Genomic DNA, 15,550 nt, shown 5'->3' with positions numbered 1-15,550 from the left:
ATATTAATTATACTTCTTTTTAAATTTTTTTCTTTTTTGTTTTAATGTTTATACTTCTTTTTCAATGTTTCTTTGTTTCTTTTTTGTCTTCTATTTTCTTTCTGCCTTCTGTGATTTCGAGTTATTTCATGATTCCATTTCGTCTTCTCTCTTAGCGTATTAATTATACTTCTTTTTTAATGTTCTTAAGTGGTTACCCTAGTGTTTGCAATATACATCACAACTAATTTTTTTTGTTTGTGTAAGAAAGTTTTTATTCTTCACATTTGAAGGATAATTTTACTGGATACAGAATTGTAGATTGGTATATTCTAAATATCCAAGTACTTTAGATATTTCACTCCACTCTTGCTTGCATGGTTTCTGAGATGTCCTGTGTAATTCTTATCTTTGCTCCTCTATAGGTAAGATGGTTTTATTTATCCTGCTTTTTTCAATATTTTCTCTGTGTCTTTTTCTGCAGTTTCAATGTAACATACCTAGGTGTTGATTCTTCAGTATTTATTCTGCTTGGTGCTCTCTGAGCTTCCTGGATATGTGGTTTGGCGTCTATCATTAATTCTGGAAAATTCTCAACTGTTATTACTTCAGGTTTTTTTTGTTTTGTTTTGTTTTTTTGTTTTTTTTGAGATGGAGTTCCACTCTTATTGTCCAGGCTGGAGTGCAGTGACATGATCTTGGCTCACTACAACCTCTGCCTCCCGGGTTCAAGCAGTTCTCCTGCCTCAGCCTCCCAAATAGCTGGGATTACAAGCGCCTGCCACCACACCTGGCTAATTTTTGTATTTTTAGTAGAGATGGAGTTTCGCCTTGTTGGCCAGGATGGTCTCAAACTCCTGACCTCAAGTAATCCGCCCACCACGGCCTCCCAAAGTGCTGGGATTACAGGTGTGAGCCACTGCAACTGGCCTCAAATATTTTTGTCTGTTTCTTTCTCCCTTCTTCCTTCTGGTATTCCCATTCTGTATCTGTTATACATTTTGTAGTTGTCCCACACTCCATAAATACTCTATTTGTTTCTTTTTTTTTTCGGTTTGCATTTCAGTTTTGGAAGTTTCAATTGTCGTATCTTCAAGCTCACTGATTCTTTTTCTTGCCCGGTATAGTCTATTGGTGAGTCAATCAAAGGCATTCTTTATTTCTATTACAATGGGTTTTTATTTCTAGCACTTCCTTTTGCTTGTTTCTCAGTTTCCATATCTCTGCCTACATTACCCATTTCTTCTTGCACACTGTCTACTTTTTTCATTAGAGCCCTTAGAATGCCCATTAGAATTTTAAAAGAAATTCTAGGGTGGGCAGGGCATGGTAGCTCATTCCTATAATTTCAGCACTTTGGGATGATGAGGGAGGACAATTGCTTGAGGCCAGGAGTTCAAGACTAGCCTGGGTAACATAGCGAAACTCTGTCTCTGCAAAAAATTAATGGTGTGCACCTATAGTCCTAGCTACTTGGGAGGCTGAGGCAGGAAGATCACTTGAGCCCAGGAGTTTGAGGGTGTAGTGAGCTATAATTATGCTACTACACTCTAGCCTTGGTGACAGAGTAAGAACCTATCTCTCAAAACACAAACAACAACATTCTAGTCTGATAATTCTAAAATTTCTGCCATATGTGTGTCTGTTTCTGATGCTTACTCTGGTTCTTCAGGCTGTGAGTTTTGTCTTTTACTATGCCTTGTAATTTTTTGTTAAGAGCCAGACCTAATGTATAAGCTAAAAAGAACTGAGGTTAAATAGACCTTTAGTGTGAGCTTGCTTAACTTGCCTACGGGTTAGGCTATACTTACTGTTTGCTGTTACTGTATCAGAGGCTAAAATTGCCCTTTGTGTCCTTATTTTTGTTTTGCTTGTTGTCTTTGGGTTTCCTAGGGACTTCTTAAATAAGGTCTGCGATGTGCAATTCTTTCCATTTAACTCCCCTAGTACTGGCTCCAGCAGTGGTTTCTGTTCCTGGGCTTCTACTTTGGCAAGCTGTGATTCTCTGTCCCCACTTGTCTTCCTCCCCAATTTTGGGGTAGCAGATTGTCCTTTCACCTCAGTTCTCTAACAGATCTCAGAAGCATTGTTGATTTTTAGTCATTCAGCTTACTATGAGGATGGAGTGATGACTCCAGCTCCTTATATGCTGGGCCAGGAACCAGAAATCTACTTCTTTACATCTGATTTTGAACATGTGAATTCTTTTTTAAAATTTAATTTAAAAATCTACTACTACAGTCCAGGTGTATTGGCTCACTCCTGTAATCCCAACACTTTGGGAGGACAAGGCAGGTGGATCACTTGAAGCCAGGAGTTTGAGATGAGCCTGGGAAACATGGTGAGACCCCATCTCTACAAAAAATTTAAGAATTAGCTGGACATGGTGGTGCTTGCCTGTGGTCCTGGCTTCTTGGGAGCCTGAGGTGGGAGGATCACTTGGGCCAGGGGGTCGAAGCTGCGGTGAGCTATTACCTTGCCATCGCAACCCAGCCTGGGCAACAGCAAGACTCTGTCTCTAAAGAACAAACAAAAAACTACTACAACTTCACCTCTGTGGGCTTTCCCCCAAAATCCGATAACTCAAAGTAACCACAAGAAAAATATCAAACAAACCCAATTTGAGGGCCATTCTACAACAAACCCAACCAGTACTTTTTGGAACTGTCAGGGTCATCAAAAACAAGGATCTTCTGAGAAACTGTCACAGCCCAGAAGAGGCTAAGTGTACATGATGACTAAACATGACGTATCCTAGAACATAGGCAAAAACTAGTGAAATGTGAGTAAAATGTAGAGTTTAGTTAATAGAAGCATAATACTTTGGTTGATCAGTTCTTTATTTGTGGCAAATGTACCATGGTTATGTAAGAGTTTACAATTGCAGACAGTGGATGCAAAATATACAGAAAACTCTATCTCTGTAACTTCTCTGTAAATTGAAAACTATTTAAAAGGCTTACATACATTAACATTTTTATTTATCTTCTAAGGTTCTAAGCTGATCTATGTCCATCACCTTCTTGGAGAAGGAGCCTTTGCCCAGGTGTACGAAGCTACCCAGGGAGAGGTGAATGATGCTAAAAATAAACAGAAATTTGTTTTAAAGGTAAATGACCTGAGTTGTTTTTTGTGGTATAGAAATGAATTTTAGAACTTGAGTTTGCCAATCATTTTTCTTCCTTTAAGATAGTGGTTTCATTTATGTCTGTAGTTGGCAATTAAAAGACAAAAACTACAAAAGATTCAGAATTTTTTTCCCACTAAAATTGTCTTGCAGCAAGCCCCACATTGCAGCAACAGTTCATAGCTTGTCATCACTGTGAACACCACATCTTTATTGGGATAGAGGTTGTTTTATTGCTATTACTTTTCAGAATATGAGAATGGATATGAATTTCACATACCTGATTTGCAGGTCCAGAAGCCTGCTAACCCCTGGGAATTCTACATTGGGACTCAGCTGATGGAGAGACTAAAGCCAACTATGCAACACATGTTTATCAAGTTCTATTCTGCCCACTTATTCCAGAATGGCAGTGTATTAGTAGGAGAGCTCTACAGCTATGGAACATTATTAGTAAGTATTCATTTTCATGATGAGCACATAAATTTGCAATGCATTGTTTGGCTTGTACCTTGCACTTTTGTGGTTGGGGCTTTTGTGAAATGGTGGGAGGGGCAAAGCTCTCAACTTGAAATTTTATTAATCCTGTACAACTAACTCAGGATTCCACTTTCCATTATTCCTAGAATGCCATTAACCTCTATAAAAATACCCCTGAAAAAGTGATGCCTCAAGGTCTCGTCATCTCTTTTGCTATGAGAATGCTTTACATGATTGAGCAAGTGCATGACTGTGAAATCATTCATGGAGACATTAAGCCAGACAATTTCATACTTGGAAACGGGCAAGTGTTATGCTTTTAACAGGGTTCTCTTCCTATTTCCATAGCAGCCTTTCATCGTATGTGCTCATGCAGCCTGGCTTTGTTTGTGTTTAATGTAGATTTTTGGAACAGGATGATGAAGATGATTCATGTGCTGGCTTGGCACTGATTGACCTGGGTCAGAGTATAGATATGAAACTGTTTCCAAAAGGAACTACATTCACAGCAAAATGTAACACATCTGGTTTTCAGTGTGTTGAGATGCTCAGCAACAAACCATGGAACTACCAGGTATAGAACTAAAGTGAGGGATTTGGAAATATTTTTCTGTGTTGTGCTTATCAGATTTTCAAAATGAATTTGGGGATCTAGGTAGTTTGAGGTGGTCTCTTGAGGAGCAGTTGAAGGAGAGATGAGGCTAAGACAAAGGTGACGGGATAGAATTCTATTCCCGAAGAATACTTTCTTATTAGTCCATTATAGATCCTGTTATCAGGAAAGGGAAACTGATGTATTCTGTGAGTTTGATCATAGGGAAGAACATTTAATGATTTGTGAACCCTTCAGAAAGGAAGTCATGCAGCAAAGAGACAGCTTGGTTTATTGAGATCAAATCAGGCCAGCTTGGTTTCCTAAATCAGGGATAACAGGGAGACCCAGCATGCCCACTTCAGGCAGAGTTGAACACGTGTTGGATACACCTGGGATGCTCTCAGGCAGGATGGTGGATTTGACTGTAATAGATGGTACAGCCAGATTTCCAACTAGCCAGATCCAGAAATGAATCATTATTATTCTAAAGGAAGATTGCAGAATTTTCAACCAACTACATAGAATATTAGATGACCAGGAAGGAGAATGCTACTTGGGATAAATAAAAAGTTTTGAACCTGGTAAATAAAAGCCAACTACCAAGTTCTCTGGTGAGAACTATGTCTTTTCAGGAACCCATGGTAAAGGGGGCCAAGATTGGTGGGGGGGTCTCATTTCTTCTGTCCTGTGGATGTGGGTGGGGCTGGAGTGTTCTTTTCAGTTATGAACATACCACACAGTAAGAGGGCATGGGGGTGAGTCCGAGAACTACAACCAGAGTCCCAGGGGAGTGAGCTGAGAGGACTTCTAGGCTGTCCATGGGGAAGAGGGCTTAGAGTGTTGTGTTTGCCCCCTGTGTGACAGAATGAAGGACATGGTAGCTCAGGAGGGCAGAGTTTTCCAAAACTACCTCAGGAGGTAGAGGGTAGTCTGCTGTCTGTGGAAGCCTCCAGCAAAGCCTAGACGTTCAGTAGGACATGTTAGTGGAGTGGTTGAACAAATGGCTTCCAAAATGTTTTAAAAGTAAAATCCTGTGAATATTTAACTTGCTGCTTAAGTTAGACATCTTAATATAGTTCATGTGTAAATTACTATGTAAGTCATATGTACCTCTATCTGCTTTATAGATCGATTACTTTGGGGTTGCTGCAACAGTATATTGCATGCTCTTCGGCACTTACATGAAAGTGAAAAATGAAGGAGGAGTGTGGAAGCCTGAAGGTCTTTTTAGAAGGTGAGTATTAACATTGGTGCTATAGTGAAAAGATAATAACTACAGTAGAATGTTGGGTTCCATCTGGGAAAAAAAAAAAGGATCTCTGCCACTGCCTGGAAATCCTGTGCCTTGGGTAGTATGCTGTCAGGACAGTCCTGGGCACTGGGCACAGGGAGCAAGCTGCATAGCTTTACCACTTCTGTCTCCCCATTGGGGCAGCTGATGCCCTCCCTGAAAGCTTCTGGCCAAATGGTTGACATCCTGTACACATGCAAAGTTTTTACTCCTTATAGAGGAATCACCTAATATCACCAGCCGTCAGGTTTTCACTTTTCTTTTTTTGGTCTTCGGAAATACTGATCCTACTTTTCTCAGATATTTGTAAGAAGCAAAGGAAATAGTGTATGTGAAAGTGCTTCATAAATTATAAAGTAATGTGATGGGTAGCTCTCATTCACAGGACAGGGTTTTAGGTCCCAGCTCTGTGTGATTTGAGTTTCTCAAATATTGTTTTTTTGTCTGTAAATCACAGTGAAAATTCATGATTAGTCAAGAGCTCTTCCCGTCAACCTGGATGGCTCTCCTAACACAATGTGTGAACAAACTGTTGGAATAAGCCGTTTTGTTTAAGCTGAGTATTTGGTGCCTGGATATTCATTATATCACTTGTACTTTCTTTTTTGAGGCATAAAAACATGCAGAAAAGTACACTTATCGTAAGTTTTCAGCCTAATGGACTTTTATATATGTTTATACCTTCTTGAGAAAATGTAAGATGGGGTTCCTGTAAACCTCATCTCCCCAGCCCCCTCAAAAAAAGAAAAATAGTTAGCAATAATTTTATGAAATGTCATATGCTGTATATAAATAAAGTTAGGTTCAGGCCCTAGAGGAAAGCTTATAACAACTATTCTTTATTTTGGATAATGAGCCCTCATGTTTAGCAAATACTCTATTCCATCTCTGGCTCAAAATTGAAGAACCAGATAGTTTCATCTCTGACTATCAGTGTGAAGAAGAGCCGGAAGTTAACCCTCAGCAGGCCTGATGGCATTTCCTGTCTGGAGCACAATTCCGTTTCATTCTACTTTCTCTCCCACCTCTTATCTCCATGTTTTGGAGTTTTTAGTTAACTTAAACAATTAATAGTAGTTGGAACTCTTAACTCTGAGCTATCTCCTGGGCAGCCCAGCCAGTCTACCTGGTCCTGCTGCATATGCAGTTAGCCTTGACAGAAGCATTTGGCCAGATTATCCAATTCTGGCAGCAAGGTATGTACAGCTAGCCAGAAGCAGATAGTTTGGCTTTTTTTTCTAAGAGAGAGCAAGAACATTTTTTGACTTGCAGTATTACTAAAAGATTACGTATCTTAATTATTTTTTGGAATAAGATGTATAAAACATTTAATTGAGTCTTTAATCTCTCTCGTATGTAATAGATTCAATGTTTCCATTTTTGCTGCATTGTGTTCCATTTAGGGGAGAGTTGTTACATTAAACTGTCCAAGCCTGTGGAAGTCAGATGCAGAAGTGGGGTTATCCTGCGTGTTGAAGGCTACATTTTATCCATTATTTATGCTTTGTCTCTTTCAGGCTTCCTCATTTGGATATGTGGAATGAATTTTTTCACATCATGTTGAATATTCCAGATTGTCATCATCTTCCATCTTTGGATGTGTTAAGGCAAAAGCTGAAGAAAATATTTCAGCAACACTATACTAACAAGATTAGGGCCCTACGTAATAGGCTAATTGTACTGCTCTTGGAATGTAAGCGTTCACGGAAATAAAATTTGGATATAGACAATCCTTAAAAAACACACTGTAAATATGAATCTGCTCACTTTGAACCTTGATTTTTTCCATTTATTGTTTATGTACATGTTTGTTAAAAATAAATCCCATAGAATATATCCATGTGACTTAGTTGTTATAAATATTTCAGCAAAATACACAACCCCACAAGGTCCCTGTGTAGCAGGCTGATTTGGCTACTTCTGGGATGCAAGCATTTGCGAGAATAATTCAGATGTGAACATTCTCTAGAAATTACTTTTTGAACACTGACCTGTTTAAGCTACAAAAGGGCCAAGACAGCTCTTTTCCAAATTTGAAGTTTTGTGTCTGTGTAAGACACACACACACATACACACATTTCCCTAATATTTCCAAGGGACTTCAAGTTTTTCTGAATAAAGCCTGCCTGTCCTTTATTGTACCTGTTATTCATTGTTCTCTATGAAATACAAATCCTAAGCCTGTTTATTTTTTAAAAGTACCAAAGGAAAATCTCAGGTCGTAAAAAGTCTCTCTAATAAGCTGTATAGATCATTAATTAATCATCTCTAGAATTATAGAAGACAACTTGGCATTTATTGACTTTCAGAGCTGGAAGGGCCTCATCCCTCTCTTTTGTTCCCTTAGCATTACAATGAAAACAAATCCCAGGTTATGCACGATTCAGGAGAAGAGTGAACTGCTTCCTCCTACCCTTATCAGCTATCAGGTTCCCCATTCCAAAGGCAATCACACTCCATTTTTTGTGACTCTTTCCAAAAATGATGCAATGAATATTTTTATATACTGTATTTTTGAAGCAACTGGCATAATTCCGCTTTTTTTTTTCACTTAATGTGTGGCAACAGAGAATATAACTACATACGGAATGACCTCATACTTTTTAACAGTCATGTATTAGTTGGTTATTTGGTATATCTGTCATATAAATTTATTTGGTATATCTGTCATATAAATGCCTAGAAGTGAAATTACTAGGTCAAAGGTGAGTGCGTTCAAACTTTCGTTATTAATATCTGCAAATAGCCTCCCATGGGAGTTGTGTCAGATATCTCTAAGTGTCTTTGTTCCTCACACTGATCAGGACAGATCAGGCTCTTTGACTTTTGCCAGTCTGATTGATGAGAAAATAGTATCTCTTTACAGTCTTAATTTGCATTTCTCTCATGAATTAGGCCAAATATACTTTGTAAAAGCTATATGTGTTTTCTTTTCCTGTGAAGTCTTATCCTTTGTCCATTTTTCATTTAGATTGTTTTTTTCTTGTTAATTTGTAGAAGTCCTTTGTATATGAGGCAAAAGTATTTGTCCCAATTTGTCATCTGTCTTTTCACTAGTAAGATTTCTGTTGCTGTGAAGTTTTTTAAATTTTGCTTTGTGCTCTGATTTCTAGTTTTAAACGGCTTTTGGCTTTTTGTGTTTTAAATTGCCATTCCCAATTGAAATCAGAGCTCCTAGACAGCTGGATGTTTGGCACACCTGAAAAGCTGTCACTCCACATCTTTCTCTGCCACTGATCCTAGGAGCCACGAGGTCCTTGGACTTCCTTTCCCTCATACAAGTCCAGCCATGTGTCCCGTCGGCTCCATTCCGGATGTTTCAGAAAAACCCACTTTAGGACTGGTTAGGCTATCTCAGCCTAAGCTGCTGTGACACCACGCACCCGCACGGGGCTGGGAGAAGGCAGCAGTGACTTTTCTCCCACGGCAGTCGGGCTGGGCGATCCCCATTAGCGGCGATTCCTGTTAGCACCAATCCGCGGTCCTCACGGGAGTCTTCCACGAGGTACTACTTTCTCCTCGTTGCTGTTTCCAGGCCGGGAGGAGTGGAGGCAGAGGCGGGGACTGTTCCAAAGGCAAGACTTGCTCACAGCCCACGGGGCAGACACAACCTTATTGTCCCTGGCCCCTACCAAACGGAGGGCCCCGCTGGGAGTCCGTGTGCCAAAATGTGAGGTGACGAGTTCACTGAAAGGCATCAGAAAATTCTGGAGAGGCGGCAAGCCCCGCCACCACTCCTCTGCGTTTCCCCCCTGCCCTTCCTGTCGAGTCGGGATGACCAGGGCGGTGGCGCCCCCTGGTGGCCTTCGCGCTGCCACCAGGAGGAGAACAGAGGTTTCTAGAGAAAAAGCTCCAGCAAGGCCAACTCCTGGCTCTCCCCAAGGGCTCAGGCAGCAAGAGTATTTATGTAGCAAGGTTTACTCCCTTACTCTTTAATGGTGAACACAGGGAACAGCGTGTAGGTCCACGAATGGGTGAATTCTTAAAGAAATCATGAGACGTTGATGGGACGGAATTCTCAGCATGGTGTGCATGTGTATGAACCAACATGAAATAAAGTGATGATGAAAACAGCAGGTGGTGGGACGATACATAAGAAATATGTCATACTTAGGATTTAGAAATGCAATTATATATTAATACATCTGATACACATGACTGTGGTCAGATTCCATTCCAGAAGGATAAACAGCACACTCAGCAGGCACCCCTGGAAAAGGTGTGTGCGACTGAGTAGGGGGCGCATGAGGAGGAGGAATAAGGAGCAACTTTCAGCTTCTTACTCAGGTTCTGGGTTGAATTCTTTAAATGTCTATGCATTATTGGCTAATTAAAACAGAAATGCCAGCCATATCTAACATTCGAAAAGATTACATTGTAACTCGATGCATTTAGTATAATACTTTACATAGTAATAGATATAATACATACAAAGAAATAAAAGAACAGTCACAAGGGTGCCAGGACTCCACACACGACATGGGCTGGGTCAGCGAGACCCCAGCTCCCAAATCCTGGTGACAGTGGGAGTCTAGAGCAACACTGCAAATGCCAGGCGTGGTTTTAAGGCAGGAAAACAAACTCGTCAGAGCACACTCTGCCACAGCACTGACCGAAGCCAGCACTGAGTCAGCATCGGCCCTGCCCTCTTGTTCCAGGCCCCGCCACCAACCCGACACCCGCAGTCCTGAGAGGAGGTACTATTTGTCTGGCATTTGCAGATAAGGAAATGGGCCACAGAGAGGTATGGCTGGTGGAGAGCCAGGTGTGAAACGAGAGTCTGGCCGCAGAATCCATGCCCCAAAGTCCTTGGCTTTGCTCCTGCAGGACACAGCCTAGAGGCCACTCTCAGAACCAAAGAAAAAAATGTCCTTTCCATGCTAGCTTCAGTTGTCACCTTCACACATGACATGCAACATGCCACACATCTCAGGTCTCACTGCATTGAAACCTCAGGTCATGGGGACACACTCCCACTGATTCCCCTGCCTGATGTGGGGGCCCATGACAAGGCACAGGAGAATGAGGGGCACATTGCCTGCTCTGCAGAGAATCCTATGTGCTCAAGATGCCTTGGCGACCTGGTATAGCCAAACCCTTAGAGATGGAAAATAGAAAGATGGGTGCCAGGAGCTTTGGGGAAGGGAAGATGGGAGTTGTTTCATGGGGATAGGGTTTCAGTTTTGCTAGATGAAGAGTCCTGAGATGGATGGTGGCTGTACAACAATGTGAGTGTACTTAGCACTTAGACATGCTTAAGACGGGAAGGGTTACGCTGTGTTTACTTAACCACAATAAAAAGTTGTAAAAATAAAATAAATCCCTTTTAAGTTCCGAGAAGATGCATTTGCTGTCCTAGGGGATTTCCAGTGGGGAAAGTGACCTCAGAAAGCAAGTGTTTCAAAATCTTGTCATCATTGTAATTCTGTTAAAGAAGCTTTGAGAGCACACCCCTGTTCCCAAAATAGAGAAGCAGCTGTGACAATTATATTTCCACATTCATATTTTTCTTCATTTTGAATAAGCACTGCCTTTAAAAGCTACTGTACTATAACATATTCCTTTACCATATTTAAATATTCGTATTCATTTATGTAACAATGTAGCACAGGATTAGTTTAATAGCATAGCAAAATACCATATAAAAATAAGTGAAAAGGTTTTATAGACTCACTGAAAAGACGACATGTGTACATATATGTGTACAACAAGTGCTCTTTACAATCTCTTCAACAACTTTTCTTGCCTTATGGCCATAATCAAACATAAGAACAACCCTCAGTGGGGGGCCCACCTGTGCAGCCTTTCCACACCATTCAGCTGACGACTCAGGGCAGGCCAGGCGAGGCCTATTCACAAGCTCATCAGAACACAGAAGGGAGCCTGGGCCACAAACATCACCTCCAGATAGTACCTGCAAAGAGGTGACAGCTTATCTCGGTTTCTAGTTGTGGACCCTTCTGAGACCAAGATCATGCACTGTTTTCAAAATTGGGATTCTTAGGACATATGTCACTGGGTGAGAAGTTCAGAGGAAGGGCCTTCATCCTCAGGAGCAATTTCAGACTCGAACATCCGCTGCAGCAAGGCATCCACGGTCCTGTATTCTAGGAGGAAGGAGAAAGAGGCATGTGGGCAGGGTGCGGTGGCTCACACCTGTAATCCCAGCATTTTGGGAGGTCGAGCGGGTGGATCACGTGATGCCAGACCAGCCTGGCCAACATGGTGAAACTCCATTGCTACTAAAAACACAAAAAGTAGCTGAGCATGGTGGTGGGTGCCTGTAATCCCAGCTACTTGGGACGCTGACACAGGAGAATTGCGTGACCCAGAAGGTGGAGGTTGCAGTGAGCTGAGATCATGCCTCCAGCCTGGACAACAAAAGCAAAACTGTCACCAAAAAAAGGCACATAGAATCCAGATGCGCTGGGGTCCTGGGGAGCACTGAGCCTTGCAAGTCAAGGCTTTCCTGAAGGATGGCCCTGAGTCAAAGACAAGGCTCTGCACACAGTAACCAAATACTTCTTGAAAGCAAAAAATCACCCATCCATCCCAGTGCTGACCACCACAGAGCTCCCCCACCACTGGAGGCACTGAACACAAAGGAGAATGTGCTTCTAGAAGGCTGGGGGCAAACAGCCACCCTTAGGGGCTGCACGCTCACACCACTCCTGCAGTCTGGGCTGTAATCCTCAGGCTGGGCTTATTGTAGGGTACCTCGGCTCACACCTGTAATTCTTTCCAGCAGTTTGGGAGGGAGAGGTGGGAGGATCACTTTAGCCCAGGAAGTTTGAGAATAGCCTGGGCAACATAGCGAGACCTCATCTCTACAAAAAATCTTTTTATTTTTTTATTTTTATTTTTTAAAGGCTAGTCAAGTGAAGCAGTGGGAGTGGAGAAGGAACAAAGAAATCTGTAGCTGGTTGTGATCAATTAGTTGTAAACGCCACTGCACTCAGACCAGCCTCTACAAAAAATCTTAAAAAGAAAAGAAAAACTCCTGACAGCCTTTTTAAGAACCCCAGCCCCAGCTCTCAGAGGAGTCCTGATGACCAGAAAACATCCACGCAAGAGAATCACAGTCATCACAGATACTCAAATGCAAGCCACATGAGGAGCCAGGGTGCTGGAGTCACATATTCTACTGGAATGAGACCCATTTTGAGAGGTAAGACTTCATAGCAGCTTTTAAATGCTTACTGAGTTTTCTCATGAAAAAAAGTTCAGGATAGAACTGGGACCAATGAGTAAAATTTACCTGGGGGCACATTTCCCTCCCACCGGAACCCACCAGGAAGGGAATTTCCCTCCCACCGGAACCCACCAGGAAGGGAATTTCCCTCCCACCGGAACCCACCAGGAAGGGAATTTCCCTCCCACTGGAACCCATCGGGGGTACATTTGCCTTCTAGACCCAAACTGAGATGCAGACTGGCTTTGGTTTACTCAACCAATTTTATTCATTGAGAATTAATGAAGCAAGTAAATGAACGGTTGTTAAAGGCCTCTCTGTCCCAGGGCCGTGGTTAGGCCCTGGAAGATACCATGAAGAATCAAAAGACATGACCCCACCCACATGGGGCTTTCTACCCATGTGGAGTCTACAAGGAAGACAGATGGTGATCAAAACAGTCACTCAGCAATGTGTGACCTGCTGGCATGTGCAGAGAGGAGGGAAGAAGAGCTGGGGACCACAGAGCACCTGACTTTCTCGGAAACACCAGGGGGCTTCCTTGAGGAAGGGCTGCCTGAGCAGAGGCCTGAAGGATGAGGGACCTCAACTCCTCAAAGTGAGGTAAGAGTGAACTCGAGGAGAAAGAGGCAGCTGCAGAGGCCCTGGGGGCAGGATGGAGCAGGGGAGCTGAGGGGCTGAAAGGCCCGCAGGGCTGAGGAGCAGCATGTGTGGCGGGCTGGTGGGAAGGGAGAGAGGCTGGGATACTGAGAGAAGCCAGGTGCGGGGATGACCATGGCGAGGGGCCTCATCTTTATCCTTGAAGATTAGGAAGCCACTGAGGGTCAGATCTGCATTGTAGAAACACCACACTGGCTGCTGTGAGGACAGATTGGGGGAAGATCAATTGTATTTTTGCATCAGATTGAAACTTACTTTTTGATGCAATTCTGCAGTACAGTCCTTTCAAGGCTTTCGTTTTGTTGTCTCCGTCATCCCCATGAAGGCCACGGTCCTTGGTGTCCACGTGATCAGTGAGCTTCCCATCTTGAAGTTCTTCCCTTCAAGGAGGAAGAGGCAACAGAAATGTGGTCAGGTCCCTCAGCCAAGTTCCTCACGTGTCTCCCAGGCATGGCCTGGTGGTCTGTGTCCAGGTACACCCAGGGCACTCATCTAGAGAGGCCCATGGGACCAGGCTGGTGCCACCAGGCACCGGAGGTTAAACATGGCAGGTCTTTGAGTGCGGCCCACCTCTAAGTCTGAGGGTCACCCAAGGAGACGTGCTACTTACTCTCGGATTCCCACTCCAAGCTCTTGAATCTTCTTCTCAATAGCAGTTTCCACTTCACTTTTTTCTAATGAATATGCCACAAAGAATGCCTCCAAGACAAATGCTATGAAAATACTGAGGAGGAGGAGGAAGAGGTAAGAGGGGGTTAGGTTGAACAGCCATGGTCTAGGTGACAAGGAATCCTGGTTCCAAAGAGCACTTGAGCCCAAGTACAAGGGCAGCCTACTGCAGCAGATAAAATGCATGGCAGGAGGGAGAAATGACAAGCAACAAAGCATCTCCCAAGGACTAGACACAACTTGCATTCATCCAGAGGCTCGTTCTTCCTTTACATCCTATTTAAACAATAAATATCAGGAGGAAAATACCTTTTATTTGAAGGGAAATGTTAGGCCAAATAATTGTTGGGAGACAATTCTCCATGAATGTCTCAGGTGTCTGTGGATACTGGATCCTCTGCCCAAAGACCTCTAGAGCCAGTTTAGAAATGTGTCCCTATGGAGATGTTTCAGGAGAGTAATGCAGAGAGAGGGCTCCCTCCCCACGGACAGTCCAAGGCAGCAAAGATAAAGATCATACTTTCTCTCCCAGGAGAAGTAAAGATAAAGTCAGTTTCTCTCTCTCTTGCTCCTTCTCCTCCTCTTTCTCTCGCCTCAGCAAGGAGGATGGGCAGGTCACCAGCAGCCCTACATGAGATCAGTTTCCTAAGTCTGGAGTCCCCTGCTGCACCCCAGCCACTCCATCTGGTCCTCACCGCACTGGCCTGTGGAATTAGGGTCCAGGAAACTGATACAGAGTGCTGCTTGGGCTGCTCCTCCTGCCATGAATTACAGACCAGCTTTGTCTCTGACCCAAGATCTGGTGTTTTCTGTTAGAAAGTGCATGGCAAATGAACCTTTTAGCTTGCCAGTAAATCTCAGAGCCTTCACATTCCTGACTTGACAGTAATGATGACGTAGCCCAGGGCTGTCGCAGCACTCACAGGTTTTTTGGAGGGCAGTCAAAAATATCTGGCCAGGTGCAATGGCTCACACCTCTAATTCCAGCACTTTGGGAGGCAGAGTGGGGATGCTTGCTTAAGCCCAGGAGTTTGAGACTAGCCCGGGCAACATAGCGACACCTCATCTCTATAAAAACAAATTTAAAAAGAAAAGAAAAATTCCAAACAGCCTTTTTAAGAACTCCAGCCAGCTTTGAGGGGATCCTGATGACCAGAAAACACCCATGCAAAAGAATCACAATGATCACAGGTACTCAAATGCAGGCCTCTGGAGTCACAGATTATAACAGAAAGCAGAGCCCTTTTGAAAGGGAACATGTCATAGCAGCTTTCAAATGCTTACCGAGTTTCCCACGGAAAATGGGTAAGGACAGAACTGGGACCAATGAGTAAAATCTACCTGGGGGCACATTTCCCTTCCACTAGAATTCACCAGGGGAGGCCAAGCGTGGTGGCTCATGCCTGTAATCCCAGCACTTTGGGAGGCCGAGGCAGGCAGATCACCTGAGGTCAGGAGTTCCAGACCAGCCTGTTTCTACCAAAAATACAAAAATTAGCCAGGTGTGGTGGTGAGCACCTGTAATCCCAGCTACTTGGGAGGCTGAGGCAGGAGAAT

At 43.1% G+C, this 15,550-nt stretch overlaps 2 protein-coding genes across 2 annotated transcripts in view; one reads left to right on the top strand and one right to left on the bottom strand.

The window, feature by feature from the left end:
• Positions 1 to 7,308, top strand: part of LOC105708054 (mitotic checkpoint serine/threonine-protein kinase BUB1) — a 41,237-nt gene extending 33,929 nt beyond the window's left edge. Inside the window, 6 exon segments of the mRNA XM_064371813.1 lie at positions 2,973 to 3,088; positions 3,398 to 3,559; positions 3,733 to 3,890; positions 3,989 to 4,160; positions 5,309 to 5,415; positions 6,990 to 7,308. Of these exon segments, the coding sequence (XP_064227883.1) occupies positions 2,973 to 3,088; positions 3,398 to 3,559; positions 3,733 to 3,890; positions 3,989 to 4,160; positions 5,309 to 5,415; positions 6,990 to 7,185 (911 nt within the window). The 3' untranslated portion in view covers positions 7,186 to 7,308.
• Positions 7,309 to 9,582: 2,274 nt separating this feature from the next.
• LOC135273008 (two pore channel protein 2-like) overlaps positions 9,583 to 15,550 on the bottom strand; it is a 40,512-nt gene continuing 34,544 nt past the window's right edge. The window contains exons 17-19 of the mRNA XM_064371814.1: positions 13,935 to 14,048; positions 13,580 to 13,704; positions 9,583 to 11,579 (exon numbers count right to left, since the gene is read on the bottom strand). Of these exons, the coding sequence (XP_064227884.1) occupies positions 11,485 to 11,579; positions 13,580 to 13,704; positions 13,935 to 14,048 (334 nt within the window). The 3' untranslated portion in view covers positions 9,583 to 11,484. The remainder of the gene's footprint in view (positions 11,580 to 13,579; positions 13,705 to 13,934; positions 14,049 to 15,550) is intronic.

The sequence above is a fragment of the Aotus nancymaae genome, unplaced genomic scaffold, assembly GCF_030222135.1.
Source record: "Aotus nancymaae isolate 86718 unplaced genomic scaffold, 86718_ANA_hifiasm-v0.15.2.pri h1tg000188l, whole genome shotgun sequence".
NCBI lineage: Eukaryota > Metazoa > Chordata > Mammalia > Primates > Aotidae > Aotus > Aotus nancymaae.
The sequence above is the reverse complement of the archived record's forward strand: the minus strand, read 5'-3'. Positions and strand labels throughout refer to the sequence as shown.